This window comes from Cynocephalus volans, chromosome 16, assembly GCF_027409185.1.
Source record: "Cynocephalus volans isolate mCynVol1 chromosome 16, mCynVol1.pri, whole genome shotgun sequence".
Taxonomy (NCBI): Eukaryota; Metazoa; Chordata; class Mammalia; order Dermoptera; family Cynocephalidae; genus Cynocephalus; species Cynocephalus volans.
The window spans coordinates 8,642,144-8,662,043 of NC_084475.1; the positions used below are offsets into that span (position 1 = coordinate 8,642,144).

General features: G+C 33.7%; 1 protein-coding gene across 4 annotated transcripts in view; it reads left to right on the forward strand.

The window, feature by feature from the left end:
• Positions 1–19,900, forward strand: part of CEP112 (centrosomal protein 112) — a 539,861-nt gene that overhangs the window by 34,617 nt on the left and 485,344 nt on the right. For 3 of the 4 annotated variants that reach the window (XM_063080878.1, XM_063080876.1, XM_063080879.1), the window contains 2 exons: positions 12,303–12,393; positions 14,163–14,240. In XM_063080878.1, the coding sequence (XP_062936948.1) occupies positions 12,303–12,393; positions 14,163–14,240 (169 nt within the window). Of the gene's footprint in view, positions 1–12,302; positions 12,394–14,162; positions 14,241–19,421; positions 19,444–19,900 lie in introns of those variants that run through there. The other variant, XM_063080880.1, reaches the window with a different exon arrangement.

The following is a 19,900-nucleotide window of genomic DNA, read 5'->3' on the forward strand; positions in this document are numbered from 1 at the left end:
AGACCATAATTAACCTGATACTAAAAGCAGACAAAGACACTACAAGGAAAGGAAACTACAGGCCAATATCCTGATGAACATTGATTCAAATTTCTCAATAAAATACTTGCAAACCAAATTCAACAGCATATTAAAAGGCTTGTATATCATGATCTAGTGGGATTTATTCCTGGAATGCAAGGATGGTTTGACATAGGAAAATCAGTAAATGTGATACATTACATTAACAGAATGGCAGGATGAAACCTCACACAATGATCTTAATTGATTCATTCAGAAAAAGTATTTGACAAAATTCAATACCCTTTTTTGATTAAAAGGAAAATAACTCTTAAGTGAGGAATAGAAGGAAACTACCTCAAATAATAAAGGCCATATGTGAAAAGCCTATGGACAGTATTGTACTTATGGTGAAAGGCTAAAAGCTTTTCTTCTAAGATGAGGAACAAGGCAAGGATGCCCCCCTTTGTCGTGTGTATTCAACATAGCACTGGAAGTCCTAGCCAGAGCAGTTGGCAAGAAAAAGAAACAAAAAGCATCCATGTGGAAAGGAAGACAACATGATCTTATCTGTAGAAAACCTATGAATTCCACAAAAATCTGTTAGAACTAATAAATGAATTCAGCTTAGTTGCAAGATATAAAATCAACACACAAAATTTAAATTTCTATATGCTAACAATGAACAATATGAAAAGGAAATTAAGAACACAATCTCATTTAGAACAACATCAAAAAGAATAAATTACTTAGGAATAAACTTAACCAGGGAAGCAAAACTCTTGTACACTGAAAACTACAAAACATCTCTGAAAGAATTTAAAAAGACACCAATAAATGGAAAGACATCCTGTGTCCATGAATCGGAAGGCTTAATTAGGTTAGGATGTTAATACTACCCAAGATGATCTACAGATGCAGTGCAATTCCTAACAAAATACCAATGGCATTTTTTTTTTCCAGAAATGGAAAAATCCATCCTAAAATTTATATGAAATCTCATGGGATATTGAATAGCTAAAACAAATTTGAAAAAGAACAAAGTTGGAGGTCTCACTCCCTGATTTAAAAACTTGCTGCAAAGACACTATAATCATAACAGTATGGTACTGGCATAAAATTGAGATAGAATAGAATAAAAATAAACCCTTGCATATATGGTCAGATGATTTTCAACAAGGGTGCCAATACCATTCATTGGGAAAAAGACAGTCTTTCAACAAATGGTGATGGGAAAAATGGATATCCCCATGCAATAGGATAAAGTTGGACTTTTACTTTACATCATATATAAATTAAATAAAAACGGATCAGAGAACTAGACATAAGAGCTACAATTATGAAACTCTTAGAAGGAAACATGGGAAAGCATCATGACATTGGACATGGCAATGATTTTTTTCTTGGATTTGACACCAAAAACACAGACAACAAAAGAAAAAAATGGATAAACTGAAAAACAACAAAAAGACAAAAGGAATTGTAGAACCCACTGATATGGTCAATTGATTTTTTTGCAAAGATGACAATGGAATTGAGTGAGGGAAGGAAGTTCTTTTTATCAAATTTTGCTGGAACAACTGGATATTTACATGGGAAAAGACTGAAATGATTGTAGACCTAAATGAAAATGCTAAAACTATAGAGTTTCTAGAAGAAAACAAAATCTTTGTGACCTTGAAGTACGCAGAGTTTTCTAAAATAGGATATAAAAAAAGAAGGAAAAAATGATAAACTGGACTATCAAAACTCTTTCTTTTTAGAAAGACACAACTTGGAAAATTACTTGGCAATGTACAGAATGAGGGGAAGTATTCTCATTACATATATCTGACAAAAGACTTGTGCCTAGAATATGTAAAGAACTCTGACAACTCAAGAAAAGGGAGAAAACAGCCTAATTAATGTGCAAAAGAGTTTGCAGACATTTCACACACACACAAAAATGTAAATAGCTAATAATATACATACATGAAAAGCTGGTCAACATCATTCTTTATCAAAGAAATGCAAATTATAAAGCACAATGTGATAACACTATACTCCCATTAGAATGGCTAAAATGATAAAGACTGAGAAGACCAAGTATGGTATGATGTGATGAAACTACAAGTCTCCTACACTGTAGATGGGAATATAATATGGCACAACCACTTTGGAAAACAGTTTGGCAATTGCTTATATATTTTAAGGTAACATCATATGACCCAGTGGTTCTATTTCTAGATATTTAGTCAAGAGAAATGAAAACATATGTCCACATAAATACTTGAATGCTTATAGTACCTTATTCGTAATAGCCAAAATGTGTAAACAATCTAAATGTCCACTAACACATGAATAGAGGAGCAAATCATGTTTTATCTATATAATGGAATACTATTAAGCAACAAAAAGTGAACTTTTGATACATGCAACAACATGGATAAATCTTAAAAGCATCCTCAGTGACAGATGCCAGACACAAAAATGTATATACTATTTAATTTCATATATATGAGATTCTAGAAAATATGGTTGTCTGAAATTGAGGGAGGGTAGATTGAGCTACCCCTAAATGGGCTCAAAAGAATTTTTGAGTGTGATGGAAATAATCTGCATATTTATGGTGATAGTTTCACAGCTGTGTATATTTTTGTTAAAACTCATCAAACTACATTTTAAATGGGAATGGTTTTATTGTACATGAATTATACCTCAGTAAACTTAAAAATAAGGTACAGGTGTGGTGAGGCTTCCTTGGTGTGTCCTCTTCCAATCTGAAGACCTGTGAACTAAAGGAAGAATTTATCTCCCTGCATACCCACCCACATATTCAACAATCAGTGGTGAGAAAGGGACTGCATAAAGGTAATAAACTTTCCCATTCAAAAAGTAGGGAAAATGGGACGCACATAGCAATGATAATCTATAACAATTCTTTTTAAAATTATTATTTTTATTTATACAAATTTATGGGGTACAGAGTTGACTATCAGTATTTGTGTACAGTATGTGATGATCAAATCAATATTATTAGCATGCTCATCATTACAAATCTCAATTACTTTTGTGTCCCTTACTCAATCATTCCCTATCCCCCCTCCTTCTCTCCCTTTCCTATAGCAATCCTGAAACCTAGCCAGGCATATGTTTTCTGTTATGATTAAGGCTTAGTGCTGCTTCCTGGGAGTGGTTCTTCCTATTTGCTCTGTCCTTTGAGCTCTTGGCTTTGTCTTCTGTGTTATCTTTCTTTTACCATAGGAAATAATTTGCTTTAAACTAAGTTTTCTCAGACCAAATGCCTCTTTTTATTTTGAACTCTCTTTCAGGTGAAGATAGTATAATTTCTTTAAAAACTTTGTGGCTTTCTATGTATCAAATTATAATCCATTCTATTAGATAAACACCATATGCACAAATTTCTTTGAGACATATCTTCTCTGTTTTGGTCCAAGAATCAGTATGCTATATAGTACAGCTCCCTTGTGATTCTTAGAAGCCCTCAATCTATCAGAGAGATTCTAAGAGGTATACTATGGAAGTGTTTAGAAGCCTTTTTGTTTTGCTGAGAGGGTCTTTGAGGCACTGCCCACAATCTTTCTGAGGTCTTAACAAAGTATTTTACAGATATATCCTTGAGATTTTGACTTTGAGTCCATGTTTTACTGGCAAAACCTTGGATTTGATCTTTGTCCTCAGAATTTTTCTTGCTACCAGTCTTTTGCTAGCTGAAGAAGCCGAGAATGAAAAATAGTTGTTTAACCCCACAAGTCCTGTGTTGGAAATCTATCTTCTATATCCTGCTTGAAATCTTAATCTTTTTTCTTTAATTTCTCTCTATTTCTACCTTTCCATACACAGCTAAAATAAACCATTTGTCATTTTCAGTATTTTACCTGGAATTCTCTTTAGCCAAATTCTATGCAAATTCATTAAGTATATTTTCTATTTTCCACATTACCACAGATGACACTGTTGCCAGACTTTCCATCTCTACATAATATCGGTTGACTTTTTCTCCAGCTTCAAATAACACTTTCCCCTTTGTCCTTCCAACATTTCCAGTTTCCTTGAGATCCAACTTCTGCCAGCTATCTGTTCTTAAAGCTGATGCTATATGTTTTAGTTTTTTATTATTCAGTACTTTACGTCTAGGAGCCACTTTGTTTTATTTACTTATTACTGTGTAACCATCTCAATTTAATAACTAAAAGGACAATGATTTCATTATCTCTTAGGACTATGGGTTGACTGGACTCAACTGGGCAGTTCTTCTCATTTTTGTTTGGCCTGCACTCATTTGGGGACTTGACTAGGCTGTAACGTTGAAGATAGCTCACTCATTCATTTGGCACCTTGGTGGTGGGGATGGCTAGCAGGCTGGGCTTAGCTATGGAGGCTGGAGTTCTCCTTTCTCTCTCTCCAGGTGGGCTTTTCACATGGCCCCTGCATGTGGTCTCTCCTCTCCAGGAGGATAGCCAGACTTATATGGTTGCTCAGGGCATCCAACTATGAAAAGAGAAAGCTTCCAGGCCATCTTAAAGCTTGGACCTGGAACTAGTAGAGTGTCAGTCAGCTGCATTTTATTGAGTAAAGCGAGTCATAGGCTGAGCCTGGATGCAGTGTAGAAGGAGACTGTATAAGAGCATGAAAATTGGGAGGTGTGATTCATTGGGCCGATATTTGGAGACTACTTACTACGTGGCTTTAATAGATAACAAGGATATTACAAATATTTACCGAGACAGCATAAATTTGATTTAGGTCATGGTTTTGAGGCTACTGTGTCCTTTGCCTTTCCTAGGCATATAGCTTCTTATAAGCCATAGCTACCAACACTTATTTTCAGCTTCCTTTCAAAAGCAGGGAAGTCCATCCCAGCCTCTGGTTTCTTAGTGAGTTTGGCTTTGTTCTCCTACTTCAGGTGGGGATCTTTGATTCCTTCTTACTTTTCAGTAGGCATACTTCTGGCTATCTCTAGTTGTTTCTGAACTAGATCCTGGCAGACCTTCAGCTTCCGTCCTTTTCATTGCATTACATTTTTGTCATAGCTAAAAGTGATGTCCTAAGTTCATTCTGTAAGGCCCTTCTCTGATGCAGTCTTGATTGGCGTTGTCAGTACTATTTCTTTATTTCCTCAGTTTCTGTTTTGTTTCCTCCTTCTGGAATTTATATTATCTCGATGTAAGAAATTTTGGATCTATATTCTTCATCTCTTACACTTTCATTTATTATATTAATCTCCTAATTTTTTCCTTCATTTTCTCAGAGAATTCCTTGAACTGGTTTTTTAATTCACTGATTTGATTTTCTGCTATATTTAATCTGCTATTTTCTTCTTTCATTGTGACTTTAAAATGTTTTTCATTTGTAAGCAAGCTTTTGTTATCACAGATTGTTCATTCCCTTTTCACATATGGAATGTCCACTTGAATCACATTGAGAATATAAATTAAATAAACATTTTTGAAGTTTCCCTTATTTTTAATAGTATTTCTTTTTCTTTTATTTATTGTGGTAAAAGCATGAGATCTATTTTAAGCAAATTTTAAGTGTACAGCACAGTATTGTTAACTATAATCACAATGTTGTACAGCAGGTCTCTAAAACTTTTTCATCTTCTGTAACTGAAATTTTATGTGCATTGAACAGCAACTTCCCATTTTCCCCTCCTGCAAGCCCTGGCAGCCACCATTCTACTTTCTGTTTCTAAGGGTTTGACTACTTGAGGCATCTCATATAAGAAGTGTCATATAGTATTTATCCTATTGTGACTGGCTTATTTCACTCAGCGAAATGTCCTCCAAGTTCTTCTATGTTGTCACATATGGTAGGATTTCTTTTTTTATTAAGGCTTATAATATAGTATATATATATACCACATTTTGTTTATCCATTCATCTGTAGATGGACATTTAGGTTGCTTCCATATCATGAATATTGTGAATAATGCTGCAGTGAACATGGGAGTGCAGATATCTCTTCGAGATCCTGATTTCATTTCCTTTGGATATATACCCAGAAGAGGGATTGCTGGATCATAAGGTAGTTCTATTTTTGATTTTTTGAGGAACCTTCGTACTATTTTTCAGAGTAGCTGTACCAAGTTACGTTCCTTCCAACATTGTAAAAGGGCTCCCTTTTCTCCACATTCTTGCAAACACCTGTTATCTTTTATCTTTTTAGGTGTGAGGTGATATCTCATTATGGTTTTGATTTGTATTTTCCTGATGATTAGTGATGTTGAATGTATTAGTCTGTTTTCTCTATAACAGAATACCTGAAACTGGGTAATTTATAAAGAAAAAAAGTTTTATTTGGCTCACGATTCTGGGACAGCTGTATCTGGTGCAGTCTTCAGGGTGCTTCTACTCATGGCGGAAAATAGCAGGGCAACCAGTGGGTGCAAAAAGATCACATGGTGAGAAGAAGCGAGAGAGAGAGAGGGAGGGGAGCTGCCAGTCTCCTTTAAACAACCAGCTCTTGTGGGAACTAATAGAGCAAGAAGTCACACACTACCCAGCTCCCATTGCAGGGCATTAATCTATTCCTGAGGGATCTGCCCCTATGACCCAAACACCTCCCAAACTGCCGCATTGGGGATCAGATTTCAACATGAGCTCCGGGGGTGCACAAAAGCTAGGGGATAAACATATCCAAACTATATCATTAAGAATTTTTCATATTTGTATGTCTGCTTTGGAGAAATGTGTACTAATTCCTTTGTTTATAAAATCAGATTGTTTTTTTGCTACTGAGTTGTTTGAGTTCCTTATATAGTTTAGATATTAATCCCTTATCAGGTATAAGGCTTGCAAATGTTTTCTTCCATTCTGTAAGTTTGTCTCTTCACTTTGTTGATTGTTTCCTTTGCTGTACAGAAGATTTTTAGTTTGATGCAATTCTGTTAGTTTATTGTAGCTTTTCTTGCCTGTGCTTTTGGGGTAATATCCAAAAAAATCATTGCCCAGACAAATGTAAAGAAGCTTTTTCCTGATGTTATCTTCTAGTAGTTTTACAGTTTCAGGTCTTGTGTTTAAGTCTTTAATCCATTTCTAGTTGGTTTTTGTGTACAGTGTGAAATAAGGGCCCAATTTTATTTTTCTGCATGTGGGCACTGTTTGCTGAGGAGACTACCCTTTCCTCATTGTGTGTTATTGGCACCTTTGTCAATGATCAGTTGATTGTATATGCTTGGGTTTATTTCTGGCTCTCCATTCTGTTTCATTGGTCTATATGTCTGTCTTTATGCTAGTACAATACTGTTTTAATTGCTGTAGATTTGTAATACATTTTGAAATCAGGAAGTGTGATGCCTCCAGCTTTGTCCTTTTTGCTCATGATTGCTTTGGCTATTCAGGGTCTTTTGTGGTTCCATATGGATTTTAGGAATGTTTTTTGTATTTCTGTGAAAAAACCCATTAGAGTTTTGATAGAGTTTGCATTGAATCTGTAGATTGCTTTGGGTAGTGTGGACATTTTAGTAATATTAATTTTTCCAATCCATGAACATGGGATATCTTTCCATTTATTTGTATCTTCAATATTTTTTTGTCAATGTTTTGTAGTTTTCAGTACATGGGTTTTTTACTTCTTTGATTAAATTTATTCCTAGGTATTTTATTCTTTTTTATGCTATTGTAAATAGGATTGTTTTCTTGATTTCTTTTTGGATAGTTTGTTGTTATTATACAGAAATGCTACTGATTTTTGTATGTTGGTTTTGTATCCTGAAATTTTACTGAATTACTTATTACTTCTAGCAGTTTTTTTTTTAAATGCAGTCTTTAGAGTTTTCTATTTTGGATGCCTTTTATTTATTTATTTTTTTCCTACCTAATTGATCTGGCTAGGACTTGTAGTACTATACCGAATAAAAGTAGTACAAGTGAGCATCTTTACCTTGTTCATGATCTTAGAGGAAAAGCTTTTAGATTTTCAGTATTGAATATGTTATCCGTGTACTTCAAAAAATTCATGGTAAAAAATTCATGGAAAGATTTGTGTTACATTTTAACTATTTTTTCATGAACTATTTGAAGTATCTTCTTATGGCTTTTATTATTTTGGGGTACAATTCTTCTATACTTAATTTATTGAGTTTTTATCATGAAAGGATGTTTAATTTTGTCAAATGCTCTTCTGTATCTATTTAGATGATATATAATCTTTCGGCTTCATTCTGTTAATGTGATATATCACATATATTGCTTAACATATGTTTTACCATCCTGGAATCCCAGGGATAAATCCCACCTGATCATGATGTATGGTCTTTTAATGTGCTGTTGAATTTTATTTGCTAGTATTTTGTTGAGCATTTTTGCATCTATGTTCATTAGAAATATTATCCTGAGATTTTCTTTTCTTGTAGTGTCCTTGTCTGGTTTTGGTATCAGGGTAATGCTGTTTTTGTAAAATGAGTTTAGAAGTATTTCATTTTCTTTAATATTTTGGATGAGTTTGAGGGTGATTGCTGTTAATTCTTCTTTAAATGTTTTGATAGACTTCACCAGTGAAGGTTCTGAATTTTTCTTTATTGGGGGTTTTTTATTACTGATTCAGTCTCATTACTAGTTATTGGTCTGTTCAGATTTGTATTAGGTTGTGTAGTTCAAGGAATTTTCTAGGTTATCTAATATGTTGGCATATGGTTGCTCATAGGACTCTCTTATAACCCTTTTTATTTTTGTTAAATTATTCGTAATGTCCCCCTCTTTTATTTCTGATTTTAGTTATTTAAGTGTTCTCTCTTTTTTTCTTAGTACATGTAGCTAAAAGTATTTCAGTTTTGTTGATATTTCAAAAAACTAACTCATGGCTCCATTTTTTCTTTTGTTTTTGTATTCCCTATTTTGTTTATCTCTAATCTAATCTTTATTATTTCATTCCTTCTGCTAGCTTTGGGCTCAGCTAGTTCTTTTCTTCCTAGTCCTTAAGGTATAAATTTAGGTTGTTAATTTTAGATTTTTCTTCTTTTTTAATGTAAGCTCTTACTTGTACAGCTATAAATTTCTCTCTTAGTATTGTTTTTGCTTCACCCCATATGTTTTGGTATGTGTAGTTTCCTTTTCATTTGTCTCAAGATATTTTCGAATTTCCCTTATGATTTCTTCTTTGTCCCATTAGTTGTTTAACAGTCTGTTGTTTAGTTTTCATGTATTTATGGACCTAATATTGCCATTTTCTTAATTGCTCTTTGACCATTTTTAGTTCCTTTGTTTATTTTTTTCTCTCATTGTCTTTCTTTGTGATTTGATGATTATTTTGTTGTTGTGGTGGTATGCTTTCTTTATGTACCTACTACATTTAAAAAATTTGTGTTACCATAAGGTTTATGTAAATCATCTTATAGTTATAACAGTCTGTTCTAAGCTGGTAACAACTTAACTTTGATTGCATACAAAACTCTACACTTTTACTAATCCCACATTTATATTATTAATGTCCCAATTTTCACCTTTTTATATTGTGTATCCATTAATAAATTATTGTAGTTATAGTTATTTTTAAGACTTCTGTCTTTTAACTTTTCTACTAAAGTTGAAAATGATTTATGTACCACCATTACATTAATAGAGTAATCTGTGTTTGACTATTTAATTACTTTACCAGTGAGTTTTATACTTTCATGTGTCTTCATGCTGCTAATTAGTGTCCTTTCATTTCAGTTTGAAGAACTCTCCTTATTATTTCTTTTAAGTCAGGTTGAGTGGTGATGAATCTCTCAATTATTGTTTGCCTGGGAAAGTCTTTATCTCTCTTTTATTTCTAAAGGAAAGCTTTGCAGGATATCTCTAGATACTTTGAGACTGTTTCTGCATTTCTGTTGAAATATTTTAGCATTAAGAAAAAGTGAAAGGGAAAATTTATATTTCCTATAGTTTTACTACTTTAGAGTAGTAAAGTGCATGTCAGGGAATTTTACTAATATACTGAATTTTTTCTTTCTGTGTTAGTTTTGGCACCCTGAAATTAATCGAGCCACAGTGCTTTTTTTCTAATTGGCACAAGTACTCACTGTGATCATTTCCCCTGTACCAATTGTAGGCTGTCTTTGTAAGCACCAGGACTTTCTATTCTGTTTGGCAGGCAGTACTAGTTATTCATAAAGAGTCTTTTAGGATTGAACTTTTCTCCCACCCTCTGTTTCACTGTTCACTATGACCGTCAACCCCATCACTCTGAATTTGAGGTTGTGTTTGTACTTAGAGTTCAAGTTAATTGTGTTTCCAGCTGGAGACAGTCTGAAGGCAAGAAATGAAACTTCTGTGCCTAGTGTTCTATGTTTCTTGTGCCAGCCAGATTTAAGCAGTGATACTGACTTTTTCCTTTAGTTGGCTCAGCTACCTTCACAAGAAGCTGGCTTCTGCAATGTCTCTGCTTTACTTGGCCTTCTTTGGGTCATGTTTTAGGGGCAACATAATGAGTTTAGTTTTGGACATGTTGAATTGGAAGCAGGGCTATTCAATTTGTATTTGTAATGGGTTTGGAGGCCAAGAGAGCAATTTGGGCTGGAGACGTAGATTTGGTAAGCAAAGCTTCTCCTTATTATTTGAAAAACAAATAATGTGTTGGATCATCCAAGGAAAGCATGTAAAATGAAAATAAATGAGATTAGACACAGAACCCTGGGATTACAGCATGTATGGAGTAGGCAGAAAAAGAAAACCTAGTGAAGGTTACTATAAAGGAGATTTCTGAAGGATATGATGAGAGCTGGGGAAGAATGATTCTATGGAGCCAATGAATACAGCATCTTTAAAACACTGTCCTTAATATTTTAGTGAGATCAACTAGAGTAAGGACAAATTTCAGCTCATTTGCTTGAGTGTCTAGGAGACCATTGATGACCTTACTTATAGCACTTTCAGGGTGAGTGGAAGTTAGATTGTAGATGATTGAAAAGTATATGGCAGGTTAAGTCATGGATCCAATAACTTTTTTTGACAATTTATTGTGAAGAGGTTGACTGGTATAGGAGGACAGCTACAAGTGAATTAAAAAGGTGTGTTGTTTTATTTATGCACCCTGTACAATAAATAGATTAAAGTTTTAGCTTCTTTTTTATTAATATTTTCTATGAGAAGAATTACTTTTAATATTTAAGCATTGTTCAATTTTTAAGTATAGCTCTTTTTATGTTTTTTTAATCTGTTTTTAAAGAAGACTAGGCCACTGCTTAGTATGATATATTAGGTTGCCTTTTTTCTCATACTGAGTTTTAAATGCTTATATCAGCTCAAGCATGTTGACTGATGAAATTATTCTCAAAATATTACTGTGCCTATTTTTCTTATTTGCTTTTAACTGTTTGGACATCTGGGATACTTTTTCACGCATTCTACGTTACTTACTAACTAGTCTATGGAATGTTATTCTATCAGTGTTACTACCAAAAAATACATTAGTTTTAATATTGTCTTTTTGAGCTAGTATTCTTCCTTTTGGGAATATTTAGTATGGCCCACAATTTGTGAAGGAAATCCTGATATGGTTTATGGTTGAAAGTTAGTGACTTTAATTCATTATATGATGGTTAGTTTTTGTTTCGTGTGTCTTGAAGCAGCTGTTCAGAAAATAGGTATTCATAATCATAGAGCTTTCACTGAAGTAGCTTGAATAAAAACATATAAGAGAGACTCCAGGTTAGAGTAGGAAATTTGGGATTGTATTTTTATATGATATTTTATATTAGAGAAGAGACTTTTTGTTGAATTCCATTTAAACTAGTTTCTTACTTATCCTGCACTTACCACATCTTACTTGAATTAACATGGTGTGTTTTTTTAATACAAGACTGATATATCTGTGGTTTCTGACAAGATTTCAAATTAATTGAAACTTTAAGCTACACGAAGATTTTGTTATTTTATGTATTTTAAGACTTCATCTTGATGGGAACATGAATCCAACAAAATTTGCTAACCTTCTAAAAACGATCTTCTCTCAGAACATATGCTTTATTTTCTCTCTTCTACACTTAGGAAAAGGGGAAGAAAGGGGAAAAGGTTTCAATACTTTTTTTTATTATTTATTATATGTGTTGTTATAGCCCCACTTATAAATAGCAAATGTTTATAAGCAAGTATGTGACATTTATGTGATATTTTACTTATAATTTAATCTAAATGAAATAAAATATGAGAAATACAGATAGGTATTATTTATATATCTTTTTTCTTTGCTATTGAAACATCATTTGTTAATATGAACCATCATCTTATTTCCAAAGGAAAAAAATGGTAAGCATAGATTTGATACTCTGTATCCTCTGAATTGTCTTAAGTTTGATTATTTCCCTTTTTGTCTCTTGTTAGGGAACAGTATAGTGGGAAGCTCCAAGTGAGATCACATTCTATGAGTACAACTTACGGAGAAGATGGACAAAATATTACCCCAAAGATACTTGTAAGATCAGATTTTACTTTTGTTTGTTGTTTAAAAATAACTTCACAAAGTTTTAGTTCCATATTGTCAAAGTTCCAATGATTGCTTAAAAACAGTGAATAAAATCTGAAGGTTCTGGTGAACACTTTGATGTCAAGGAAAGGGTTATGTTTGATATATTCCATAGTATTCCTTTTGCTTTTCTCAGTGCTTCTGAGGTGTCATTTCTCCTGTGCATAGAAGAATAACTTTGAAAAGCTTCATTTTTTTGGTTATTTTTTTCCTTTTCCCTTTAACTCTGTATGATTATGTATCCAGTGATTAAAGAAGAAGAAATTGGGATTAACTTGTAGTGAAGTAGAGAACAGTGCTTATTAGAAGGTGAACTGCTTATATGTTGAAATATAAATACTTATTTTGCATATATTTGTTTAACATAGATTTGAACAAGGTGCTAATGAGCATTTCAGGTAGCTTTGGAAAGAGAAAAACTATGCTTGCTGACTACAGTCTTTATTGCCTAACTCTGGCTGTCTTGGGTTATATCACTTTTAGTTACAAGATAGATGGTGTGTAATGCATGACTCTGTTGGCACATATTGCTCTAAACATAACTCATTGCATTTTATTTAATGATAGTTCGGATCCAAAAAAGATTTAATATAAAGGGCAGCGCATTCTTAGTAATGATTTAGTAACTATCAATCTCATTTACTCAAAATAAGGCAGGTACATTTTCTTATGTAAGAAGTTCTTGTTCACAAAGAAAAACATACAAAAAGTAGAATTGATAACAAATACTAATATAATATATAAATAATGGAAGTTTAACATTTTGTTGAATAGAAAGTAGGAGACTCAGTAAAATATGAAGAACATTTTATTGCATTTTTTTGGTCACTCCGTGTTTTAAGTGACCACAGGCAAATGGGTATATTTGTTAGTAACAGGGTTTTCTGAAAGCATGAAAATGCTGTACCAACAAATTTAGTTTCAAAAGAAATGTTTTGGGCTGTTTTACAGAGATTTACCTTTCTGTGTTTTTAGAGCTTTCAGATCATTGTCCAATTTGGGGCACAAATCTTAGGTTGTCTTTAGTTAGTTACAGTTTTAATCCGGTTTGATAAATGTGTGATATAATAAATTATACAGGAAGAAAAAGCGTGAATTTTTTATTTTTTAAAAAGTAAAGAATCATCATAATTGTGTTTACGTGATGTGAATTCAAAGCTTATTTCTTTTTATATTTAGTGTATGAGTGAGAATTATTTAAGAAAAAGATCCTCTTGGACATCAACACAAAACTTTGCTTTTAACTAATTTTAATGAGAGTAAATAATTTATCTTTTCAAGTGCTCACCACCCCCCACCCTTTAAAGCTACTGTGGTATACTACAATTAAAACTTTTTGTAAGAAAACTTAAAAAGAAGAGTCTGGATTAATTTTTAACAAATTCTTTTGATTTTTTTTTTTTTTTTTTTGAAATCTAGTTACTGTGTGAATATATTGTTAAGGCATCTTATAGCCCTAAGCAGCTATAATAGTCATTAATTAGAATTGAGAACTCTAGCTCAGTTGTAACACAGTGCTTTCCTCTGAGGCCAATATAGCACTACTGAAGAAGCACATAAACCCCTTATTACTCTGAATGACATGTGTTTTGTCCTTCTTTCTTTCTTACTTTCCTCCCCCCTTCTTTTTCTTCCTCCTTTCCTTCTCTTCCTTTCTCCCACTTTCCTCCCTTATTTCTTCCCTCCTTCCTTCTTCCCTTTTTTCTTTTATATTTCAGGAAATACATTCGAAAAAATCTCCTGTTTCTCTGGATGACAGTGACATTGAAGCTCGCCTTAATAGTTGGAATCTTGGGGTAAAAAAAAAAGTGTAAATTCTGCTATTGTTAGATATAGTTTTCTATAAGTATCAAGTCAAGACAGTTGATCATATTGTTTAATTCTTCTATGTATTTGCTAATTTTTATATCTAGTTGTTCTATTAATTATTGAGAAAGGGGTGTCAGGATGTTCAACTATGATTGTGACATTATGTTTCTTCCTTTAATTATTTCAATTTTTATTCTGGTTTCAGGTGCATACACATTTATTATTTTACATATTCCTCAACAATTGACACCTTTTCCCCCCCCATTCTTTCAAAATGCACATGGTACATTTACTAGGATCGACCATATGTTGGGTTATAAAACAGGAATTAATAAATATGAGTTTACCACATTGGAATTAAGTCCCAAATCAATAAGAAAATTAGGAAAACCCCCAATATTTGCAAATTAAACAACACACATTTAAACAATCCATGAATCAAAAAAGAAACCACGACATAAATAAAAATTATTTTGAACTGAATGTAATAAAATGCAACATATCAAAATTTATGAAATGCTACTAAAACAGTGCTTTGAGGGAAATTTATAGCTTTACATCCTGATACTGAAAAAAATAAAAATAAAGATGAAACCAATGATCTGAGCATCACCAAAAAATTTGTAAAATAAAAGCAAAATAAATCCACACAATAAAATAAAGGAAATAATGAGAAGAATAGAAATCAATGGAATAGAAAAAAAAGTGTTTGTTTTATGTATGTATTGATGTGGTAGAATCATTGTATGTGGATAACATCTGAACTAATTTAATTCTATTAAATGAATATTGGATGTTAGATATTTAGTACTGTGTTGGCCCTGAGAAGGACTTTAAGTATAAGAAAGAGAAATAACATTCCTAAGAAGGATAAAATAGTCCCTGTCCTTGATAAGCTAACTTTCTTGTTGGTGAAATAAGATATACACATAAAATTGTTAAATAATAATTTAAGATCCTGGTGTACATGATACAATACCAAAATGAATTATATGGAAAGTAGAATACTGAGGTGGCAGGGAGGGAAAGGAGAACTTGGAGGAGCAAAGTCATTTGGGTTAAAAAAACTCAGGGAGGCTTCATGGATGAGCAGCCGTTTCCAACAGCTGTTTTCACTTTTCACGTACAAAGGCTGAGAGGCATGAAAGTGTTTAGGTAGGTGGAAAAGAGGGGAGGTAGGGATTCAAGGTAGAAATAGGCATGAGGAAAGATTGGTGATGTTAGTGAGCTGTCATGACTGGGTCTTTGGGATTTATGCATGAATTAGTGGGCAGTGTTGTCAGGCTGAATTGTATTGGAGCTTCGAATGCTAAATTGAGAAGTTTAGCTTTGAAATTTTAGGCAGTAGTGAGCCCTGGAGACTTTATTCCCCTCCACATTTTGCTTTACTTATATGCTGTTTAAATGCTTTCAGGAAATAAAGAATTTAAAATAATTTTATCATACTTTTTATTGTAAAAATAAATTGTAATTTGAAAGACAGAAAATCAGAGGAATAAAATATGTTCCAAAATCTTAACATTAAAAGATTTGTTAACATTTTGTTATACCAGGATACTTCAAAAAGTTTGTGGAAAAATAGAATTAAAAGATAATATGAAATTTCCTGTGAACTTTATAAAGTACCCTCGTATATGTCTTTCCTTCTTTTTTTCTGTGTAGTTTTACAAAATTAAAGACAATTTAAATAAAATTGGGGTCATATTATAAATGCTACCTTATGTGCAATTTTAAATTTTATATAAATTTATGAGAATTCTATAAACATGACTATTAATGGTAGCATTCGTTTTCCTTTTGGATGGATGTTCCATAATTTATTTAAGTATTCTGCTATTTCTGAGCATCTACATTGCTCCCAGTTTGTTGATAATGTAAATAATGCTGTAATAATATTCCTTATATCTTTTAATGCATATTTAATTGCTTTCTTAGGTTATATTACATCATTGGTACATTGCCTTACAGAAGGTTTGTACCAGTTTCAGCCAAAAGTGTATCTGTCAGTTGTCCATTTTCTTCAGCCAACAGTATATCAGTGGTCCATTTCTCATTTATCGATTGACATTAGGGATTATTATTTTTAACAAACCTAAAAGCGTTCTTACTGATAATGGTCTTTAATGAAAGCAGTGCTTTATGAAAGTTGACTCGATGGCATTATGAAGGTTACAATGGATGTGAGCAGAAATGGAAAAAGGGGACCAATTATCTTCTAGGTGTTTATAGTGTACTCCATGTTAATATGATTGCTGTGAAGATGGAAAGGATAGAAAGGAAAAACCTTTGAAGGAGACTAAAGAATGCTTAGTGACCGGACCGAAGGACTGAGAGGATTCTTAGGGATGAACTGAAGGGCTCCTACAGGTTTGGTTCTGAGAAATGGAAATGTTAGCTTTCTGTCGGTTAATTTACTGTCAGAAGGGGGAAGCACATTTTAGAGGCTTAATAGTTTTATTTTAGACTGGTAGAGTTTGAAGAGATGGTAAGAGTAATTGGGGAGTTCAAGGCGACAAGCTTCATGAGATTCAAGCACAGGAGGCATATTTTGGAGTCACACTGCTAGACGTGGTGGCTTCACCAGGGACTAGAACAGCTCCAGTCTTTAGAGAGCACCAAGAGTAAGGATGGTGGGTGGAGGGTAGGGAGAGTGAGGACGGGCGGTTCATGGCGTGGGCACAGGTAGAAGGTGGACATGCTGGTGGAGGGTAGAGAGAGGACGGACGGCTCATAGTGTGGGCACAGGTAGAAGGTGGAGATGCTGGTGGAGGGTAGGGAGAGTGAGGACGGGTGGCTCATGGTGTGGGCACAGGTGGAAGGTGGAGATGCTGGTGGAGGGTAGAGAGAGTGAGGACGGGCGGCTCATAGCATGGGCACAGGTAGAAGGTGGAGATGCTGGTGGAGGGTAGGGAGAGTGAGGACGGGCAGCTCATGGCGTGGGCACAGGTAGAAGGTGGAGATGCTGGTGGAGGGTAGGGAGAGTGAGGACGGGCAGCTCATGGCGTGGGCACAGGTAGAAGGTGGAGATGCTGGTGGAGGGTAGAGAGACTGAGGATGGGCGGCTCTTGGCGTGGGCACAGGTAGAAGGTGGAAATGCTGGTGGAGGGTAGGGAGAGTGAGGATGGGCAGTTCATGGCATGGGCACAGGTAGAAGGTGGAGATGCTGGTGGAGGGTAGGGAGAGTGAGGACGGGCGGCTCATGGCATGGGCACAGGTAGAAGGTGGAAATGCTGGTGGAGGGTAGAGAGACTGAGGATGGGCGGCTCGTTTAATGGGCACAAGTAGAAGGTGGTTAATGGATAGGAAATGAAAATATGTGGTACTCCTCTTAATTTTGGGAGTTTGCTAGTGAAGAGAAGAGAGAAGTACAATTGATGAGAGGAGGCTAATAAATCAAAAGGAAAACACTTTCATGTCTGAAAGGGTAGGGGAAGTTGCCATTGGAGGGAAGTCCTGTTAACAGTGTGGGAGAAGAACGCAGGAAATCCCTCAGAAAGACAAATTCCTTTTACCAGAGAGCCACATCAAAGTGAAAAATAAAGTTGTGGAGCTGCTCTTTTAAACTTGCTTTTGCCCGTAGCCATTTGAACTTCTGCCGTACATTTCTTAGCACATAGAGTACTTTTCACGATTATTTAACTGGTCAGAGGATTAAATCTTTCATTTGTATAATAAAGTTAAAATATCTAAAATATTTTCAGGTAATGCCTTGAAATTAGGCCTGTCTGGGGTTTTGTTTTACATTTTTATTGTTCAAAGAATGTACTAACAGTGAAAAATATAAAAGAGTTGCTTTCTCATATATTTATAACATACATACGTTAATGAGGCTGAACTATATCTCTTGATTACAGTAGAATAATTTAAATATTCGACTTATTAGAAAGCTTAGACTTTACTTTGATTTTAGTTTTGTGTGAGAATGCGTGGCTAGGTTCTTATTCTTACTTTCTCTGAATGATCAGTTAATAGCTAGAGTTAATTTTTGTGCTCTAGACAAAGGGTTCATTTATTTATGTTGCTGGCATTTCTGTCAACACTTTCATTCTGATGTGTTAGATGGTCTAGAATTTGAATTTTCTAGTCTTTGTTAAAAAATACACTTTTTTCCCAAATGTATTCTTTCTTATCCCAGGAGTATGTTAATATTTTTTTTCTAGGAATATATAATTCAAGTAGAGATTTATTTATATAATCTAGCAATGAAATTTTTTTCCATTTTTTTCTTAATCTTTAAACTTTTCAACCTTTAGTTTTTGATGTGCTTTCTTAGTATATTTTATATATGTTTCATGTATGACTCTGAGTCACAGACTGGATTGTAGTGCTGTGTTAGCTATTTTTAAGTTAATTTGAATGGTTGCATGGATGGGGGATTTGGAGTATTCTGTCTTCATTGAGTAACTCACACATCACTGTGGAACATTGTGTGCATGTGCCCATTTGAAAAAAAACTTTAGAAATTACGTCTTACTTGATTTTTCAGGTTTTAGATTCTATTGTTTATTTTGTAATTAATTTAATACCTTAAGGTCTATGTAGGGAATATTGGAGATTTTTTGATATTAGCTATGAATTATTTGTAGCTTCCTTTACTTTTTAAAGTGGTATAGTTTTAAGGTCACAGGAAAAAGTCGTAATAAGTACTTTCATCCTGGTATATAAAATATGTTTGTGAATTTTCTTCTAGACGTGGGGTATATAACATTAACATTCAATGAAAATCAAAATCATGACAAATTAAGCAGGTATTTGAATCCTTTTTCCTATTTTATAGGTACAGAAATTGCTGACACACTTGAAAGCTTACATGCATTAAGCTTTTGAATTGTAGCAGTAAAACTCACATTCATTACTGACTGATGGCTTGAAAAAAAAAATGACTGTACATAGAAAGACCAACTCCCATTTAAAAAAATTATGTTAGTGTTATGTTGTAATTGATAATATTTATTTTGAGATCTTAATTATACAGATTTTTGTTGTCTCTTTCTTTTCTTCTTTTGTTTTTTCCATTTCCTTAATCCTTTTTTCTTATCTCTTTTTCCTCCTCCTCCTGCTCTCTGTCCTCCTCCTCGTGCTCCTTCTCTTTCCCTCTCTTCTTCTCCTCCACCTTCATGTCCCTATTGTAATTTCACGGAAGGTACTGAGAAGGGAGATATGTTGCATTCATTAATGGATTGCTTTGAGGTGAGATTAGTTGGGATAATTCTCATTATGAAACATATGACCTGTAATTTCAGCTGTTTCAGACAGTTTTATTTTAGGCAATTTCGTGTTTTTCTATTTAGGTTAGAAATCTGCCTGTTTTTATACTATGCAGTGTGATCTTGGAGAGAAACTGAGTTGAACATTTTGATATTATACTTTGTTCTTTCCTGATATTTACTTCATTAATGTAATCATTTTTTTAAAGCATATTAAAATAGAAAACATGTTCTTTTGATCAATTTATACAAAGAAAATAATAATACAGTAATAAAATTACTGAAAATATATGAAAATCACCAGAACATTAGAGAAATTACACTGGCAACAATTCTAGGAATTTTTTTTTATACAGTAAAGCCAAAATTAGTGGCAAGATGTAAAAACAGTAATGGTATTATGAAATTTGAGGCCAGGTTTACCAGCAATTGCATTTTTA